Genomic DNA, 19,188 nt, shown 5'->3' on the forward strand with positions numbered 1-19,188 from the left:
AAACAAACAAACAAAAAAACTTTATTTGGGCAGTACATCCTCAACACTGGAAGAATATATATGCAAAGCCCATAGAAGGCTCAAAAGAAACAAACCTCTAAAGCCATTGATCTTCTGTCATATTTGCATTAAGTATCTATGTTCCTTAGAATTAGTAGTTAATGTATGACTGTTCAAATCTGATTAATTTTTTAAATATTAAATAAAAGTAAAGAATAAGATGGGATAAAGTGGAAACTTGTCAAAACGACAAAGGTGGAATGGATAGATGCCTGAAAGTAACTTGAAGAGAACAATCAGGGCAGTTGAAAGCCCATTCAATCAAGTGCTTTCCATTAATATTTCTGTAAGTCCTCACTATTTAAAACATGAAAAATGCAGAGACATGCTTAACAAAGACACCCTTCTTCAGAGTTAATGGTTTGATTAAGGGGATCCATTAAGTTGACAACTCTTGAATGGCTTAGTAGCTCTAATCTAGGACAGTTAAAGGTTCTGAAATCGCTTTGAAGTCCCAGTATTAAGTCCATGGCAACAGGAGGCTTTGAATCACTGTAATGTCCACACAGGGTAAACGCTGTCTGGACCACGGACTCTCCATTAAGACCAAGACCAATGGCGTGAACCTGGGAGGTGGAGCTTGCAGTGAGCCGAGATCGCACCACTGCACTCCAGCCTGGGCAGCAGAGCGAGACTCCGTTTAAACCAAAAAATAAAAAGACCAAAACTCAAGTCTGAGAGGCTTGAATTGGTTGGTATCCCAAGAATCAATTGGAAATGCAATCTTCCCTAGGCAAAAGGGATTAGCTACAGGTTATGCAGTGACATGTTTGTCGAAATAATTTACATTTCCCTCTCTGAATAGATTTTAAATAGAAAAAAAAAATTCAAGAGCACATTATTTTGCAAATCACACTGCCTGTGATAGTTGTTTGGCATTGCTAAGTTTCACATTTGGGAAGGTATTCAGAAATAATTACTCTAAACTCCTTGACAAGTGAATTTCCTTCACTATATTCTGGTAATATCTGTGCTCTGTGTGGGTGTCTCTAAAACTCACTACCTTCTGAGGCAGTTTGCTCTCTTCCCAATAGCTCTGTCATAAAGGTTTTCCTTGAACTGTGCCATGATCTATATACTTCCCTGTAATTCCTATTCTTAGGTCCTGGTTCAGTTCTCTGGAGCCACACATAACAAGTAGAAACCTGATTCAAAAATAATAATATTAATAACAATATTTATTAGGTGCATATTATATGTTATTGCCGGGTAGTTTATACATCACCTCAATTAAACCTCACAACACAATTGGCATTGTCATCCTCATTTTATAAATGAAGAAACAGAAGCCTAGAGAGGTTAAGTAACTTGCTCAAATCACAAAGTTTACAGTAGAGGTGGGATTCAATTTGTACTGGCTTTCAATATACTATCATTGCTTATCCCTGGGAAATTAGGTTGGTAAAAGCAGAGAAAACTATTGAACTTTTTTGTTTCTATGTTTCAGTACATTTTGGAGAATGACTTTATTACTTCTGTCATTTAAAAAGTTTGACTCCAAAGCACGTGCTCTCAAGTGTACCCACATTTGGTAATGTCTAAAGACATTTTTGGCTCTCACAACTAGTAAGAGTTGGTACTGCCACTGACATCTAGTGTGCAGATGCTAGGGATGCTGCTGAACATCCTACAATGCACAGGACAGACCTCCATAGCAAGCAATTATCTGGCCAAATATCTATAGTGCCTGTATTAGGGTTCTCTAAACAGACAGGACTAATAGGATAGATATATATGTGAAAGGGAGTTTATTAGGAGAACTGACTCACACGATCACAAGGTGAAGTCCCACAATAGGCCATCTTCAAGCTGAGGAGCAAGGAAGCCAGTCCAAGTCCCAAAACCTCGAAAGTAGGGAAGCTGACAGTGCAGCCTTCAGTCTGGGCTGAAGGCCCTAGATCCCCTAGCAAACTACTGGTGTAAGTCCAAGAGTCCAAAAACTGAAGAACTTGGAGTCTAATATTTGAGGGCAGGAAGCATCCAGCATGGGAGAAAGATGAAGGGGGGAAGGCTCAGCCAGTCTAGTCCTTCCACGTTCTTCTGCCTGCTCTTCTCCTAGCCATGCTGGCAGCTGGTCAGATGGTGCCCACCCAGATTGAGGGTGCCCACCCAGTCCACTGACTCAAATGTTAATCTCCTTTGGCAGCACCCTCACAGACACACCCAGGAACAATACTTTGTATCCTCCAGTCCAGTCGAGTTGATACTTAACCACCATAGTGCCCAAGTGAGAAACCCTGTCTTAAATCCTTATACTTCAAATCTTCAAAAATGGCACACATTCCCTCCTGTGTCATCTATTTTACAAAATAAACAAGCTCGGTTATTTCAGCTATACTTTCCATGCCATAGTTTTTTGTTTTTGTTTTTGAGACAGAGTCTGGTTCTGTCGTCCAGGCTGGAGTGCAGTGGCGCCATCTCGGCTCACTGCAACCTCCACCTCCCAGGTTCAAGCGATTGTCCTGCCTCAGCCTCCCAAGTAGCTGGGACCACAGGCGTGTGCCACCACATCTGGCTAATTTTTGTATTTTTGGTAAAGATGGAGTTTCACCATGTTGGCCAGGCTTGTCTCAAACTCCTGACCTCAAGTGCTCTACCTGCCTTGGCCTCCCAAAGTGCTGGGATATCCGGCATGAGCCACTGTGCCTGGCCTGCCATAGTTTTTATACTTGTTTTCCTGTATCCTTAGATAACATTTGATCTAAGCTTTGGAATATAATTAAAATTCTGAAAAATGGAGATGGGAAGCTGGGCATTCTAGAAATGGGGAATGGCCAGTAGCCAATATTTATTGATTGCTTACCATATGCTGGACATTTTTCTTAGTGTTTTATATCTATTCATTCACTACTCGTAACAACCCCACAAAGTAGATACTATTATTGCCTCTTTTTACTAATGAGGAAGCCTCAGATTCCTCATTTGTAAACCAAGTTTTGAACCCAAAACTGCGTTTAAACCAAGATTTGAACCTAAGCAAATTGTATATTCAGTACACCCTCTGCTAAACAATGAAAAGAAGGCAAGGAAGTACAGAGCCCTTTCTGGCAAGTGCTTAGAGAGATGAGATTAGAAAGATGGGATTGGCTTTGAATGCCAGTCTGAGTAATTTTGGTTCAATTTATTAAACAATGAGGAGTTGACACTTGCCTCTGAACTTCTGTTGGAAAAAGCATCAGGATGTTTACCAAGTCATATTTTCTTCACAGATTGATGGAACATTTAAAATAGATATTCCCCCAGTTCTTCTGGGCTACAGTAAGGAGCGAAATATGATTCTTGAGCGGGGTTTTGATTCTGTCGGAAGCTTAAGTGAAGGCTCCTACATTACCCTCTTTATTACCATTGAGCCCCAGCTGGTTCCTGGAGAGTCCATTCGAGAAAAGGTAACTGCTTATAGTTTAGAAACCCATGTCTATGTTGATAAAACACAAGAAATGCTTGCTAGGCTATACTTTTATGAACTTTGTATTACACAAACAGAGTCTTCCTTACTTCAATCTCCATTTATTATTCTTTCAGTTTAGACAGAATGGTGGTGAGAAAACAGATGTGTGGGTTTGTACTTTCACTGAACCAGTAATCAGGTCAATCAGCAATATGTTTATATTTATCTTGCTTTGCCTAAAGCTTAAGACTTTTAGTCAAAGCAAGACAAATATAAACATGCTCTACTTCTAGAAGAATGTTCTCAATGTGAAGAAAATGAAATATCACAAACTGGAAAATCAGATTGCTCTTTTATTTGAGAAGTATTGGCAAGAATACATTTCCATGTCTGATCTTACATCCTTGGCTATGGTATGCATTGAATCAATTCATAGGATCACAAGACTAGATGACCTTCATGAGTCACCTCAATTCATTTCATGAAACAAATAAATATTGTACAAGTATGCTTTTAAACACCTCTAGAAAAGAGTTTCCAGAACTTCAACTGGTTAGCAACTGTCCCCGAACCTTCATTAAACCTATTTATGACTAGTGTTCCATTACTGGAACGCTACGCATGTGGGAGTTATTTATATCCTACCTCTCAAGGTCATTTCCAAGGTCTTATTGCAAAAATTCAAAAAATTGCAACCTCAGGCATAAATGTGTTAAGAAATAAATGCCTTTCTGCAACATACTTATACAGCATTTATACATACTGCCCTCATTGGATTTGGGAGAATATATTGATGGTGACCTCTTATTCATATGTAAACAAATACAGTAATAACATCAACCACCACCACCATGATGTACTGAATCCATACTCTGTCCTCAGCACTACGTCAAACCTTGGATGCATGTTCTCACCTGAATATGCATAGGTGTCTTGGACAAGGGGTCTCCAACTTACAGAAGAGGAAGATAAGCTTTGATTTATGCAGGATGACATAGGCAGAGGTAACACATGTCTGTCTGACTCTAAATTGTATATATTCAGCATATATTTACTGCACATCTTCTATGTGTCAGACATTTCTTAGGCACTCGGAGTACAGTAGGCTAGAAAAGCAGATAAAAATTCCTCCAAGCTTACATTCACATGTAAGCGTAAGTTGTTAACTACTAACCTATAGTGCACAGATTATTGTGCTTACTCTAGTCTATCCATTATAATTAAGACTTAGATAGAGATGGAAAAAAACAAACATACTCCTTTTTTTCCAGTATTACAATTTGGTTCCCAGAGAAAAATATTATCACTATCTCCCATCTGCAATGCACTGAAATTTAAATTAATTGTATATCTTGTCAGTAAAACAGTGCTTCTCTAGATATATGCATTTCAAAATATTTTAGAAAGGGAAAAATATATTCTGAATGTTTGTCTTCATGTATAATATAAATTCAAATGAACGCCAACAAACATGTTTACACACAAAAATACTTCCAGACAAAAGATGATTTTGCTGTTTCTATGTATATGTAACTGAAGAACAGGCAGTCCGCTAGGACCCCACCTTGGGGGTGTGTTTCTAAAACATGTGAAAGCAGTCTATCCTGGCAAAAAGGATGAAAGCCCAAGACTCCTCCACGCTAGGCATCCCTCACGGATCCTGACTTCTTACTGCAGGACTTTAAAGAGGCCTCCAGGGCTCTGAACCACAGTCCTCAAGTCCTGCAGCCTTCCTTCCCTAAAGCTGTTAAATGGCAGTCAGATTCTGCCTTTGGTGGCAGGTCACTACCGCACTGTGGCTGTAGGAAGCATTTATCTTAGACCTCTAAAATGAGGGCTTAAAAAACCCCTATGGAAGGCAGATTCTTTGTGGCTGTTTGATAAGGAAGGCATGTTGATTGACAAAACCCTTATGTCCAAAAGAGGCAGTGGCAGAAAACACTGCTCAGTGATTCACTTGCAGACAATTCAGGAAAGAGAAGTTCTCATCCTAAAATTATAGGGTCGACAACCTGGAATTGTTTTTCCACTTACAGCAATACTTCCCGGATTAGCAGATTAGTCTCTCCTCTACCACCATGCCATATGGAACCATTCCATAGGATGTTTTAAACATATTTACTAATGGAAAATTTTTAAAGATGGGTAGAAACTCCTGAAACTCTTATTTTAATATCACTTACATGATCTTGTTAAAAATAAGTTTTTTTAAAGATTATTTCTGTTACTAAAGCCTGCCTCTTGTTTTTCTTTCTTTCTTTCTTGCCTCTGATAGATGAGTAACATGCTTAAGAAGGTACTAAGTATTTTGTTTTACTATTTTATTGGTCAATAGTTATTAGGCTTTAATTAGCTGCTTCTGTCCACTGCCACCTGAGGGACAGGTGTTATGTCCTAACGTATGTGTAATGCCTGGGCATTGAATTACATATGTCTCCAGTTCCATGAGAAATGTCCTGCCTTGTCTTTTGGCCCATTTCATTTTACCAGAAAGACTGTTAGTTAGCTTTGAATCTAAGAAGTCATCAGTCTGAATGTCACCTGCATACTGGGAGCTAGTTCTACTCTTTGCAAATCTATAAAACCCACGAGCTGCTTCTTACAGTGTATCTCTGAAAGTTATTTCTGGTAGGTTGGGGCTCAGTACAGCTTTTCTTTTTTGTTGTTGTTTTTTGTTTTTGAGAGAGGATCTTGCTCTGTCACCCAGCTGGAGTGCAGTGGCGCCATCACGGCTTGCTGCAGCCTCGACCTCTTCAGCCCAAGTGATGCTCCTACCTCAGCCTCCCAAGTACTGGGACCACAGGCATGTGCCACTAGGCACAGCTAATTTTGTTTATTTTTTTTTTGTAGAGTTGAGGTCTCGTTTTGTTGACCAGGCTGCTTTCAAACTCCTGGGCTCAAGTGATCCTCCAGCGTCAGCCTCCCAAAGTGCTGAGATTATAGGTGTGAGCCACTGCACCTGGCCAGTGTAGCTTTTCAAAGGCAACATACACCCATTCAGTTTTTTATAAAAGTTTACATTAGAGGCCAAAGAATTGAGCCAGTCAAGAACCTTTCAAATTTTCTGTGGAATCAAACTGAAATTTGTCAGCTCCACCTTAATTTGTTTCATCATAAATGACCCAAATTCTCTCAGTATTTAACTTTTCCTTGGCACTTCTTAGATCACTAACATAGCATACTACTAATCCTTAAATTCCTGTTTCACACCATAAAATGGCATCTTGGTGGCCTAGACAAGTATTAAAGACTAAATGCTTACCATGTGTATGCTAGGTGTACATAAAGAATATTCAAACACACGCCTCAAGAAGCACTGCTTATAGAGGCAAGTGACTCAACAGAACATTCCAATCAAAGTGGTAGAAAAAGCTTTAGACACACTTTTTTTTTTTTTTTTAACTTGGAAGGCCAATAATCAGTACTGATTCAAGATTGTTGTTGTTCTTTTGGACAGTGTCTATAGCTGCCTCTCTTAAATGCTCCCACAGCACTGTAGGTCTCAAGTCCCTGATTGCTTATTAATGTTCCCCTGTAGATTAAAAGTTCTTTTGGAGGATTCTTTCATACTCATTTACCCAGAGTGCCTGGAATTTTTCAGACTCCCAACATTTTTCAAAACTTGGATGAATGAGTAAATGAAATAGTTTAGAGGAACAGGGATGAATTCAACTGTGTCCTTTTTTGCACAACATTCTTGTTTTATAATTCTCCATTTTTCCACAATTACAATTACTTCTGGACTAACCATTCTACATTAGAAATCTGTGATACGCCTACACCAAAGCCGTATGAGCTTACCTCTTTCACTTAGTTATATATTCATCATAACTTTTATTAGGTAGCTACTGTGTCTTGGCACTATGCTCAGCAGTAGGCAGTTATGATTGTGATGATGTTAAGATTTAGATGTCAAGGGACGTTTTATGAGAATACATAGGAGGCTTCTGGAGATGTCTCCATCCTAAATAACCCCTACAACCACTACTCCAAGTTCTTACGGTATAGTAATCAAATTTGAAATAGAAGCCACAGTTCAGCCCCGATATAAGGGGCAGACAAGAACAATTGGGATAATCTAGATTCTATTTGAGGTCATAAAAAGTAATGAAATGTTTTCCATTGCCTCATTCATTCACTCATTTGTTAAATACTTACTATGTGCCAAGTAGTATTCTCCACACTGGAGATAAAAAACCAAAATCCCTGAAGTCAGGAATCTTACTTTGTGGGAAAGACTGAGAAAACAAATATATCACAATGTCAAAAACATTTTCAAGCACTGCCTCTAAATTCTATTTTAAAATTATTATTCTTTTTTAACAGAGTCTCACTCTGTTGCCCAGGTTGAAGTGCAGTGGCTCAATCTCAGCTCACTGCAACCTCCGCCTCCCAGGCTCAAGTGAGCCCCCTACCTTAGCCTCCCAAGTAGCTGGGACTACAAGCACGCATCACTACACCTGGCTTTTTTTTTTTTTTTTTTTAAATAGAGACAGGGTCCCATTATGTTGCCCAGGCTGGTCTCAAACTCCTGAGCTCAGGTGATCCTCCTGTCTCAGACTCTCAAAGTGCTGGGATTGCAGGTATGAGACACTGTGCCCAGCCCCCAAAATTAATTTTTAAAATAAAACTTTCAATTTGTTCTGAAATCCTTTAAAATGTAACCAACTATGCAAATATTTTTATACAAAAAAAAACAGAAATCATTTAAAAATATTTAAAGACCCACTCTTTTTCATGTTATTTTTGTTAGTAGCAGCTTTAGCGGGGGAAATGACAATATGTGTGTAAAGGAAATCTACATTCGTTCTGTTTCATCTGCTTTGAGTTACTTTTTAAAAGTCTGGGAATTGGTGGCTGGATGTAGTGGCTCACGCCTATAATCCCATTGCTTTAGGAGGCCAAAGTGGGAGAATCACTTGAGCCCAGGAATTTGAGGGTACAGTAAGCTATGTTTGTGCCACTGCACTTCAGCCTAGGTGACAGAATGAGACCCTGTCTCAAAAAAAAAAAAAAAAGTCTGGGAATTGTTTGCTCATCTTGGCTCAGAGAACCAAGATGAGCAACCAGTTATTTAAAATAATTCTTATACATTTGATGCTTCTAGTTCTGCCTCTTTTTTCCTTTGAGATCCATTACTATTAGTTATTTCACTGCTTATGGACTTGAAACATTTTAACACATTGATATAGATCCATAAATTTGCTGCCCATTTAACATGAGTTGCTTAAGATTTACATTTGAGATGTTAGATTTTCTGAGGCCGTCCCCCAGCCTGCACACTTAAAACCACCATCAAAATACACACAAAACTCTACTGCCTAATTCTAGCCTCATCAATCAGAATTAGTACATCACAGTTTAATTTTCATAGATTATTAATGTAGTAGTTTCCATATGGCTACTTACCTGCTGACTACTTTATTTCAATCCTGTCAAATATATTTTAAGTATTTAATGAGTCGGTCTAATTTTCAAACTTCAAATTTAATTTAAATAAAGCTGCAGGGACACCAGGACATGATAGCTTTGTAAGGAGTCAGTCATATTCCCAAACCATACATTTCCTGCATGTTGACTGTGGAATCTGAACATGTACTTTCTCTCTTGCAATCATATATAAATTCCATGAAGTCTTTCTTTTTGAAGTTTGAGTCTCAGGAAGATGAGAAATTACTTCAAGCAACTGAGAAGTTTCAAGCTGAATGTGCCTTAAAGTTTCCAAATCGTCAGTGCCTTACAACAGTAATTGATATAAGCGGAACAACTGTTTTTATCACACGTTATCTCAAACCTTTAAACCCTCCTCAGGAGCTCCTTAATGTCTACCCCAATAATCTACAGGCAACTGCAGTAAGTATTTCATAGTCAATAAGTGCTGTGCTAAAACTGTTTTCACATTTCAATATATTGCCATTTTAATTACCATATTTCATAGTGCTTAAGATGTTAACTATATCGAGATCATTAATGACAAAAATAATGATTAAAACATTTTTATTAACACGAGGTTTTCTTCCTTTAGAAAAGTCTGAAGGCAGCCGGGTGGTGGCTCATGCCTGTAATCCCAGCACTTTGGGAGGCCAAGGCGGGCAGATGACTTGAGGCCAGGAGTTTGACACTAGCCTGACCAACATGGCGAAACCCCATCTCTACTGGAAATACAAAAATTAGCCCAGTGTGGTGGTGCATGCCTGTAGTCCCAGCTACTCGGGAGGCTGAGGCCTAAGAATAGCTTGAACACAGGAGGCAGAGGTTTCAGTGAGCCAAAATTGTGTCATTGCACTCTAGCCTGGGCGACAGAGCAACACTCTGTCTCAAAAAAAAAAAAAAAAAAAAAGTCTAAAGGTACCAGGGATGACAGTTTCCACATGTTGGAAAATTAACATATGGAAAATGCTTTATACTTCCAAAATGTATTACATAAACATGTTTTCATTATGTATTCTCAATAACTTTGTTAGGATTTGAACTGATGCCCCTGACGTCAGAAGTTATACACATTCAACTGTACTAAGATAACTCTCCAATATTATGCCTAATGCTATATGCATCACTGAGTTCAAATTAAGCAAAAATTATTTCAAATATTTAAGTATTTTCAGCATTTAGACCATCATTCCAAAGTACTTCCACACTGGGCCATTAAATATGTATGCACCATTCTCTGGCTTCAGAGCACCACGCCCATCACAAACTTGTGTGAATCAGAAGTCATATGTTAACCAGGCTAATTTTACGTGGATACCATAACCCATAACTGCCTTTGGAGAGTGGATAATATAGGAAGTTATTGCTACTAATAGTCACTAATATAGTAATTTAGAAACAAGGTAATGATATATCTTTTTGTAGATGTAGATGTATCAAAAAACCCCACTTTGTTCTACATTTCATTTGCTTTTTATATTACTCAATTTTTATAGAAAACAATAATAGGGACTTCTATTCTACCTAGCATAGTAGATGTATAGAAAATTTCTCCCAGTAGAGAACACTTAAGAGTGATGAATAAAATATCTAATAAGTTATGGCTGAAATGAAAGTAAAGTGAAAGGGAAAATATAAGAGACAAGAAATAAGAAAGGAAAATTCTACAATGATGAAAGCTTGAAATAGTATTTGCTCTCAGGTCATTTGATAATTCCTAATGACTACAGCTGGGTTTCAATGACCACAAGGCTGTGGGGGACAGGGATAATGCATGGGGCTACAGCAGCCTGGAAGACTGAATTAGAGACTCAAATGCAGAGTTGGAACTCTTCAGGATAATACCATCAATGGATAAACTAGGAAAAGCCCTGTCCAAAGAAGGAACACTGCCTGTCTCAGTCTTGACTTCGGATGGAAGAGAAAAAAAGAAAATTTTCTAACCCCTACTCTTTATTTACTCACATTTGAGACTGGAATTTATACTACCTGTATAACCCAAAAAAACTTCAACTGAAAATCTACTTGAAAGTATTTCCTGTTGGTAATGCCCCTAGATCCCTGTTGAAAGCAAACATAAATACCACAAATATTCCTAGAAGAATGCCCTTCTAACTCAGCCTCAAAAAAATTCAACAGAAAAAAATTCCAAGCAACATGAACATACAATGAAAGATCATCAGTGAAGAAGTAAGTCACCATAAAGAAGGTAAGAGTTCATTCACAAAAACAACAAACTGAAGAATCAGGCCATAGTAACTCCAGACAGGAGAATTATTGGATGTAAAATATAAAATAGACATGTTTAATATATTTAAGAAATTTGGGGAATTTAAAGTATAATTAAAAAACAATAGAGCATTGGAATTGACAGGCAGATTTTTTAAAGTACCAAATGGAACCTATAACAATAAAAGATATAATAGTTAAAATTAGAAATTAAACAGGTTAAACAAAACATTGAATACAGTTAAATAAGACGTAAATTACATACAGTTAAATATAAAGAGAATTATTGAACTGGAATACACATGCAAAGAAATTATTTGGAATATAGCACACAGAATCTAAACCCAAATTAAGTAGAAGGGAAGAAATAAAAATAAGGGCAGAAATAAACAAAATAAGGACTTAAAAATGCAAAAGATCAATGCAACAAAGAGCTGATTTTTAGAAAAGATAAAATCAACAAACCTTTAGCTGGAATAAGAAAAAAGAGAGATGACTTAAATAAAATCAGAAATAAAAAAGGAGACACTGCAACTGATACCACAGAAATGCAAAGGATTATAAGAGACTTATTTGAACAACTATGAACCAAATTATAAAACTTGGAAGAAACAAATAAATTCATGAACACATACAACTTACCAAGACTGAATCATGAAGAAATATACCTGAACAGAACAATAACAAGTAATGAGATTGAAGCAGTAATGAAAAGTCTCCTATCAAAGAAAAGCCTAGGACCCGATGGTTTCACTGCTAAATTCCACCAAATATTTAAATAAGGACTAACATCAATTCTGCTCAAACTATTCCAAAAAAAATTAAGAAGAGGGAACTCTGTTAAAGTCATTTTATGGGCCAGCATTATCCTGATACCAAAACCAGAGGCATAACAACAATAAAACTACATGCCTATATTCTAGGATAAACATAGGTCTAAAAATCCTCAACAAAATATTGCCAAACAAAATTCAATAATATATTAAAAAAATAATGCAACACGGTCAAGTGGGACTCATTCCAGGGATGCAACGGTGGTTCAACACAGGCAAATCAATAAGTGTGATATATCACATTTACAGAATCAAGGACAAAAACCACTTGATCATTTCAACAGATGGTGAAAAAGAATTCAATGGAATTCAACATCCCTCATGATAAAAACTCAACGAATTGGGTATAGAAGGAACATATTTCAACACAATAAAGGTCATAAATGACAAACCCACAGCTAACATCATACTGAACAGTGAAAAGTTGAAAAGTTTTCCTCTAAGATCTGGAACAAGACAAGGATGCCCACTTTCTCCAACTCGATTCAACATAGTACTGAAAGTTCTACCTAGAGCAATTAGGCAAAAGAAATAAATAAAGGGCATCCAGATTGGAAAGGAGGAAGTCAAGTTGTTCTCATCTGCAGGTGACATGATCATAAATTTAGAAAACCCTAAAGACCCCATCAAGAACTGTTAGAACTAATAAATAAGTTTAGTAAAGTTGCAGGAAACAAAATCAACAGAAAATTTAGTAGTGTTTCTATAAACCAATAATAAACTAGCTTAAAAAAATCAAGAAGCAATCCCATATACAATAGCTACAAAAATTTATAAGATACCTAGGGATAAACTTAACCAATGAGGTGAAAGATCTCTGCAATGAAAATTACAAACACTGGGCTCGGCGTGGTGGCTCACGCCTGTAATCCCAGCACTTTGGGAGGCCGAGGAGGGCAGATCACGAGGTCAGGAGATCTAGACCATCCTGGCTAATACGGTCTAACCCCGTCTCTACTAAAAATACAAAAAAAGTTAGCCAGGCGTGGTGGCAGGCACCTGTGGTCCCAGCTACTCGGGAGGCTGAGGCAGGAGAATGGCGTGAACCTGGGAGGTGGAGCTTGCAGTGAGCCAGGATCGTGCCACTGCACTCCAGCCTGGGTGACAGAGCGAGACTCCATCTCAAAAAAAAAAAAAAGAAAAAAAAAGAGAATTACAAAAACTGATGAAAGTAATTGAGGAAGGCACAAATAAATGGAAAGATATCCTGTGTTCATGGATTGGAAGAATTAATATTGTTAATATATCCATATTACCCAAAGCAATCTACAGATTCAATGCACTATCAAAATACCAAGACATTCTTCACAGAAATAGAAAAACAAATCTTAAAATTCATAAGGAAATAACAAAAGATCCCAAATAGCCAATGTAACCTTGAGTAAAAAGAACAAATAACTGGAAGTATCACACTACCTGACTTCAAAATATACTACTGTAGTAACTAAAACAGCATGGCACTGGTCTAAAAACCCACACAGACCAATGGAAGAGGATAGCAAACCCAGAAATAAGTCCATGCATTTACAGCCAACTGATTTTTGACTAAGGCATCAAGAACACACATTGGGAAAAAGGACAGTCTGGTCAATAAATGGTGCTGGAAAAATTATATCCACAGGCAGAAAAATAAAACTAGAGCCCCCATCACTCACCATATACAAAAATCAACTCTGAAAGGATTAATGAATTAAATGTAAGAAGTGAAACTATGAAACTGTTAAAAGACAATACAAGGGAAGTACTTCATTAAATTTGGAGAGGATTTTTTTTAATAAGACCTCAAAAGCACAGGCAACAAAAGCAAAAACAGACAAATGAGATTACATCAATCTAAAAAGCTTCTGCACAGCAAAGGAAACAATCAATAGAGTCAAGAGACAACCTACACAGAATAGGAGATAGTATTTGCAAGCTGTGTCTAACAAGGGGTTAAAATCTAGAATACGTAAGGAACTCAAACAACTCAATAGCAGAAAACCCCAAATAGCTTGATTTAAAAATTAGCAAAAGAGCTGAATTGGTATTTCTCAAAAGAAGACACATGTCCAACAAACACATGAAAAAATGTTCAACATCACTAATCATCAGAGAAATGCAAATCAAAACCATGAGATACCACCTCACTCCAGTTAAAATGGCTCTTTTCAGAAAGACAAAAAATGACAAATGCTGGCAAGGGTCTGAAGAAAGAGGAACTCTTATACACAGTTGGTAGGAATGTAAATTAATACAGCCAATGTTGAAAAACAGTACAGAGGGTCCTCACAAATTAAAATCAGAACTACAATGTGATCTGGTAATCCCATTACTAGGTATATATCCAAAGGAAATGAAATCAGTATATCGAAGAAGTATCTGCACTCACACATGTATTGCAGGGCTATTCACAATAGCCAAGATATGGAATCAAGCAAAGTACCCATCTATGGATGAATGAATAAAGAAAATGTGGTATATATACACAATGGAATGCCAACCAACCACAAAACAGAGTGAAATTCTGTCATTTGCGACAACATGGGTGAAGCTAGTGGGCATGTTAAGTGAAATAAGCCAGGACAGAAAGACAGAGACAACATGATCTCATGCATATGTGGAAACTAAAAGTTTATCTCAAAGTAGAAAGTAGAACAGTGTTTACTAGAGGCTGGGGAGGGAAGGCAGGAGTGCAGATGGAGAGAGGATGTTCAACAGGTACAAAGTTACAGTTAGGAAGAATGAGTTCTGGTGTTCTATTACACAGTATGATGAATACAGTTAATAATAATGTATAGTATATTTCCAGCTAACTAGAAGAGAGGATTTTGAATATTATCACCGCAAAGAAATGATAAATGTTTAAAGTGATGGATATGCCAATTACCCTGATTTCAACATTATACAATGTATAAATGCACTGAAACCTCACACTGTTTTGGTTCCCAAGTACTATTGGGAACCACATGTCTTGGTTCCCAAGTACTATTACCCTCTCAACCAGGGCTCCTTCGACAAATGACTGCTTTCAAGACTGGGCCAAGTGAAAATTCAAGATGATTCTAGAAAGTCTTGTTATATCAGAAAGTAAACTAGTGCAAAATGAAAGAAAATAAAAAAAGACTTGTCAAAGGGACACAGTTTCTTCACCTGTAAAGAATGGGTAATAACAATAACCTTCCATATAGGATGTTTGGTGAGGACGGAGATGATATTAACACAATATTTAGTAAGCATTTAGTGAGCATTAGTTTCATGTTGTACATGTAAATGTTTGTAATATTTGAGATTTAAGAAATGAGGTAGGGGATGCAGCATTCTGTTTTATTAGAAATTATTTTTGTAAAGCTCATTTTGATTATACAGGAACTGGTGGCTCGATATGTGTCCTTGATTCCCTTCTTGCCTGACACTGTCTCATTTGGTGGTATCTGTGACCTCTGGAGCACATCTGATGTAAGTAGTTCTTCACAGATTTACTAATTTGAGCTGACTTAATAAAATATTAGCTAACTGGCTTGCATAATTTTAAATTGCAACATTCATTAGCCATAAAAATCTAATTGGCTGTTTAGTAATATGAGCTAAATTTTGAAGTATTTTTTCTTCCTGGTTCAATTTTCTCAAAGTTCAGAAGTTAACAAAAAATTAATTACACAAAAAATTTAAAAGTAACACTTCAGATGTCTTAATGCTGATTTACCCTCCCAGTATTACTGTAAAACTTCTTGGTTTTGTTCATGAAAAATATCAAAATTACATTCTGTATTATAATTAGAAATGATATATTCTATATTCCTTAATTTCTGGGCTTTGTAAGGCATGGCAAATTATTATTTATTCAGTATGTACTTCTTCGTCACTTACCACATACCAGATGCTGTACTAAATTCTGGCTATAAGTGAAATAAACAGTCTCTGCCCCCATGGAATTTACAATCTATGTATGTTGCATAATCTTTCAAATAGATCATAGGTAGTATGAAACAAGCATATATTATCACAGGTATTAATTCTACTTCTGGATCTCATGTTGTACTGCTTTTGCATAAAACTGAACTGCATTATACAACTTCCTTTGAAGTATAGCCCTAAATTGAAGAAATTTAAGTGCACTTTAAATTTTTTGTTCTTCAATATATTTTGGCAACATAAATGTTGACAATTTTAGAGATAAAATTTCTACAACTTTGAGACATGTATAAGAAGTTACTGAAAGACTAGAATTTGTGTACTCTAGAGCAGCAGTCCCCAACCCTTTTGGCACCAGGGACTAGTTTTGTAGAATACAATTTTTCCACGGATCGGTCAGAGGTGGAGTCAGGGATGGTTTTGGAATGAAACTGTTTCACCTCAGATCATCAGGCATTAGATTCTCATAAGGACTGCATGACCTGGATCCCTTGCATGTGCAATTCATAATAGGGTTTGCGCTCCTATGAGAATCTAATGCCCCCACTGATCTGACAAGAGGCAGAGCTCACGTGGTAATGCTTGTTCACCTGCTACTCACCTCCTGCTGTGCAGCCCAGTTCCTAACAGGCCAGACTGGCACTAGTCCACAGCTGGGGGGCTGGGGACCCTTGCTCTAGAGCCAGACTGGCTTTACTACTTCCTAAGTGTTACCTTATTAATCTGTACCTCAACTTGCTCATCTGTAAAATATGCAAATTGTTTCTAGAATAAGTTTAATGAAGTAATGTGCTTTAAAAGATCGTTCAGCACATGAACTATATATACATTAAAAATAAAAACGAAACTTTGAAATTTTTCTCCCCGACCCTACCACAATCATAGTGACTATTGATTCTAGAAATCCGCATCATCAATGTCAGAGAAAACACCATGTCCACTAAAAGTGGTTTTTTAAAAAAATGAATTATCGACATAGTATCAAAATTTGGGGCAAGATTATAGGTCTTACACTTCAAGGCACTAATCTCTACTATGACATATTAGAATCCTGCACAACCAATCCAGAATAAAGCATTGAGTCATACAACATATTTTTTTTTCTTTTTGTCAGCAATTTCTTGATCTCCTGGCAGGGGATGAAGAAGAACATGCAGTACTATTGTGTAATTACTTTCTGTCTCTGGGTAAGAAGGCCTGGCTGTTGATGGGCAATGCTATTCCTGAGGTAAGACCACATAGGCTGCCTTTAACAGAGGAGTATAGTTGTCTAATCGAGTTGTGTGTTCCAGATCACACACAGGACATATTTTCATAACGATCCTTTGGGTTACTAGGAAAGTGGCCCACAGATGCCATAACAGGCAGAGAGAACTACCAATGATGAGACATGAAATAGTTTTCAGTGGTCCTCAGGGCCCCATGCAACACTTCAGATTATTTTTTGGCAAACCTGAACCCTTTACCATCCAAAGCCCCCAACTAGCTCTGTCCTTTTAGTATGGGCCTCTTCCCAGCCATGTTCCCAATAATTCAGATTCCCTTAATGATGCGGTAGTCTTCATGCTTTGCAATGAAAAGGATCCAAAGGAGTGTGTGTGGTAACGTTAGAGATCTCTCCTTTCATGCCTACTGCTTCTATAGGTATCTGCTGCTAGCCTGGCATGCAAAGGGGAATAAGCCAGATAAGGAGGAATGAAAAGAACGTTAGCAGCTTTATTTTTATATTAACATTGTTATTTTTATTAGATTGGAGACTATTAGAATTTTTCCCTAGCGCACTACAAATATCCCTACATTTGGGATACAAATAGGTAAGTTTGGAAAATTCACATGGATTACAGCAGTTTATCCAAAGAGGCCACAAGGCTCTAGGAATCCTTGGAAATTCGATAGCATGAGTTGCTTCAAGACAGGTAATAAAGTAGTATCATATTCATATTCAAATTCATTCTCCATCATTATCTCCCAGATAGTCTGGTCCCAATAAAAGAACACTGGGCTTGGAAGTTATGAGGCTGAAGTTCAAGGTTCTGTGCCCACTCCTCATTAGCTGTGTGACACTAAGTAGGCCACTCCACAACTCTGGGTTTTATAGGAAACTGGGATAATTTCTGCCCTGCCTTCCCCAGAAAACTGTTGTGAGCATCAAGTGAAATCATACTGGGGGAATAAATGATAATAATAAATAAGTAATAATTTAAATAAATAATAAAAAAATTAATTCTCATTGTAAAAATATAATCTAACAATACATAAGTATTCTGTGTAAAAAGTAGAAGTCCCTTCTCAGAAGACCCAGAATACCTTGACAAGGGACTTCTACTTCCCCAATCCCCAATTCCACTCCCCTCCCCAGGTACAGTCATTCTTAACTGTTTGGTACATATCCTTCCAGATCTACTATGCATTTACATAGTTACAAATGTTTATCAAATGTAAATTACTATATTAGAAATAGAAATATTTCTATTCAAACATAATCAGCCTTCTATAGACTTAAATGGCAGTCTTACTGACTCTAAGAAGAAAACGCCAGTGACTGCTTATTTCCACTAATAATAGTTCTTCAGCCAATCTTAAGATATATTGGTTGAGTAAGATGATGACTGTCCTTTTTTGGTCATTGTACTAGTATCAGATGCAAGAATTTTGCAAAACTAAGCATTCGACTTTACTTTTTAAATTCAGCATAACCTAGAACTTCAAAGTAGTTTTCACCATTAACCATGAAATTTCAGAAATTAGGGGTCCAAGTAAAATAATGAATTGTCTGTGCAAACTACTATTGGCCTTCATTGCATAAATAGTTGAAAACTAGTTTTAATGGCCATTTTCTTTCAGGGTCCAACTGCCTATGTGCTAACTTGGGAGCACGGTCGTTATTTAATATGGAATCCCTGCAGTGGACATTCTTATGGACAATTTGATATATTCTGTCCCTTGAAAAATGTGGGCTGTTTAATAGGTCCTGATAATGTAAGTATTAACATTTCTTCTTAAATATGGTTAGCTGTCATTTTTTTTTAAATAACTGACCTATTGATTTAAGTATTTTATGTAACCAAAATATTTATATAAATGAATATATATATATACACACACATATATATATACCAGTTAAAGAAATGCAGCGTCAAGCACAGTGGCGGAACTGTGCTAAATAAAACTTTTGGTTCAGTTAGTCACCTGACCTGCCCGAGAAGCAGAATGACAAAGCAGAATAACAAAGGAATACAGGATTTAGATTCAGAGGACCTGAGTTTGTGTCCTGGGTCTGTCCTTAGTTTTCTCATCCAAAACAGAGTTTACAATTTCTAATTCATAGTGTTTTAAGAACGGAGGCAAATTTGTCAC

The 19,188-nt window shown here is 37.1% G+C and overlaps 1 protein-coding gene across 12 annotated transcripts in view; it reads left to right on the forward strand.

Moving 5' to 3' along the window:
- Positions 1-19,188, forward strand: part of CC2D2A (coiled-coil and C2 domain containing 2A) — a 185,050-nt gene that overhangs the window by 105,714 nt on the left and 60,148 nt on the right. For 7 of the 12 annotated variants that reach the window (XM_054553716.2, XM_054553723.2, XM_063723323.1 and 4 more), the window contains 6 exons: positions 3,270-3,446; positions 5,724-5,744; positions 9,098-9,301; positions 15,268-15,375; positions 16,946-17,059; positions 18,676-18,810. In XM_054553716.2, the coding sequence (XP_054409691.2) occupies positions 3,270-3,446; positions 5,724-5,744; positions 9,098-9,301; positions 15,268-15,375; positions 16,946-17,059; positions 18,676-18,810 (759 nt within the window). The remainder of the gene's footprint in view (positions 1-3,269; positions 3,447-5,723; positions 5,745-9,097; positions 9,302-15,267; positions 15,376-16,945; positions 17,060-18,675; positions 18,811-19,188) is intronic. The other 5 variants (XM_024246564.3, XM_063723324.1, XM_063723325.1 and 2 more) reach the window with 3 other exon arrangements.

The sequence above is a fragment of the Pongo abelii genome, chromosome 3, assembly GCF_028885655.2.
Source record: "Pongo abelii isolate AG06213 chromosome 3, NHGRI_mPonAbe1-v2.0_pri, whole genome shotgun sequence".
NCBI classification, from domain to species: domain Eukaryota; kingdom Metazoa; phylum Chordata; class Mammalia; order Primates; family Hominidae; genus Pongo; species Pongo abelii.